Genomic DNA, 770 nt, shown 5'->3' with positions numbered 1-770 from the left:
CTGTAGGCCCTCCTGGGCTTCCTGGCACTGGAAGTAGCTGCCCTGTGCTGTGCTAAGTGCACCAACTCCAGGCTGAGAAAGGCCAGCTAAGTCCTTTACCTTTATAATTTCCAAATCTAGAGGAAATGCCACAGTCCACAAGCTGGTGCTGTTTCATCTCATTGCATAATACTACACCATGCTCCGTGTGTAGTGGCTGTTCTCTCTATATATACATACATACATCGGGAGGCAACATATGGCTCTCCCCACCCCCACCTGTCAAAACTGTGACTATATCACTTCTGACGACCAGAAGGAAGCTGCTAGGCTGGGCCAGGATTCTAAATGCTGAGGAGGTAATTCAGAGCCATGAAAAGTTGCACCATATGTTTTGGGGTTGCGGGCTGCTTATGTGCACGGGGACAGGGTTTAGTGTCAGTCTGCAAAACCTAAGGATGGCATTATTTTTGTGATGGTATATACTAGGTGAGGGCCTGGGGTGCCACTTTTTCTCCTTTCTCTCCCTGGAAAATATGCTGGAGGCCACTGTTCTCTAAAAGGGGGCTCACGAGGAAAACAGGCTTCCCTCAAAACCTACCCTTGATTACATCAGGCCCGGCCAAATAGTATTTCCTTAAAAAAAACTTTTTTTGGTTTTATTTTATTGGATAAAGATTAAGAAAGCGCCAGCGTCTGAGAGAAGTGAAGCAAATCACGCCCTGTGGCCCAGTAGCCTGATGAGGGTCCCCAGTGCCGCCAGGCAGGCGAGCGGGCGTGCAGTCTACCTG

The 770-nt window shown here is 48.8% G+C and overlaps 1 protein-coding gene across 1 annotated transcript in view; it reads right to left on the bottom strand.

Moving 5' to 3' along the window:
• Positions 1–293: 293 nt before the first annotated feature.
• KCNK12 (potassium two pore domain channel subfamily K member 12) overlaps positions 294–770 on the bottom strand; it is a 59,722-nt gene continuing 59,245 nt past the window's right edge. Inside the window, exon 5 of the mRNA XM_027765900.1 lies at positions 294–767. Within this exon, the coding sequence (XP_027621701.1) occupies positions 764–767 (4 nt within the window). The 3' untranslated portion in view covers positions 294–763. The remainder of the gene's footprint in view (positions 768–770) is intronic.

The sequence above is a fragment of the Tupaia chinensis genome, unplaced genomic scaffold (assembly GCF_000334495.1).
Source record: "Tupaia chinensis unplaced genomic scaffold, TupChi_1.0 Scaffold139917_1, whole genome shotgun sequence".
NCBI lineage: Eukaryota > Metazoa > Chordata > Mammalia > Scandentia > Tupaiidae > Tupaia > Tupaia belangeri.
Note: the sequence above shows the minus strand (reverse complement) of the source record. Positions and strands in the feature narration are given on the sequence as shown.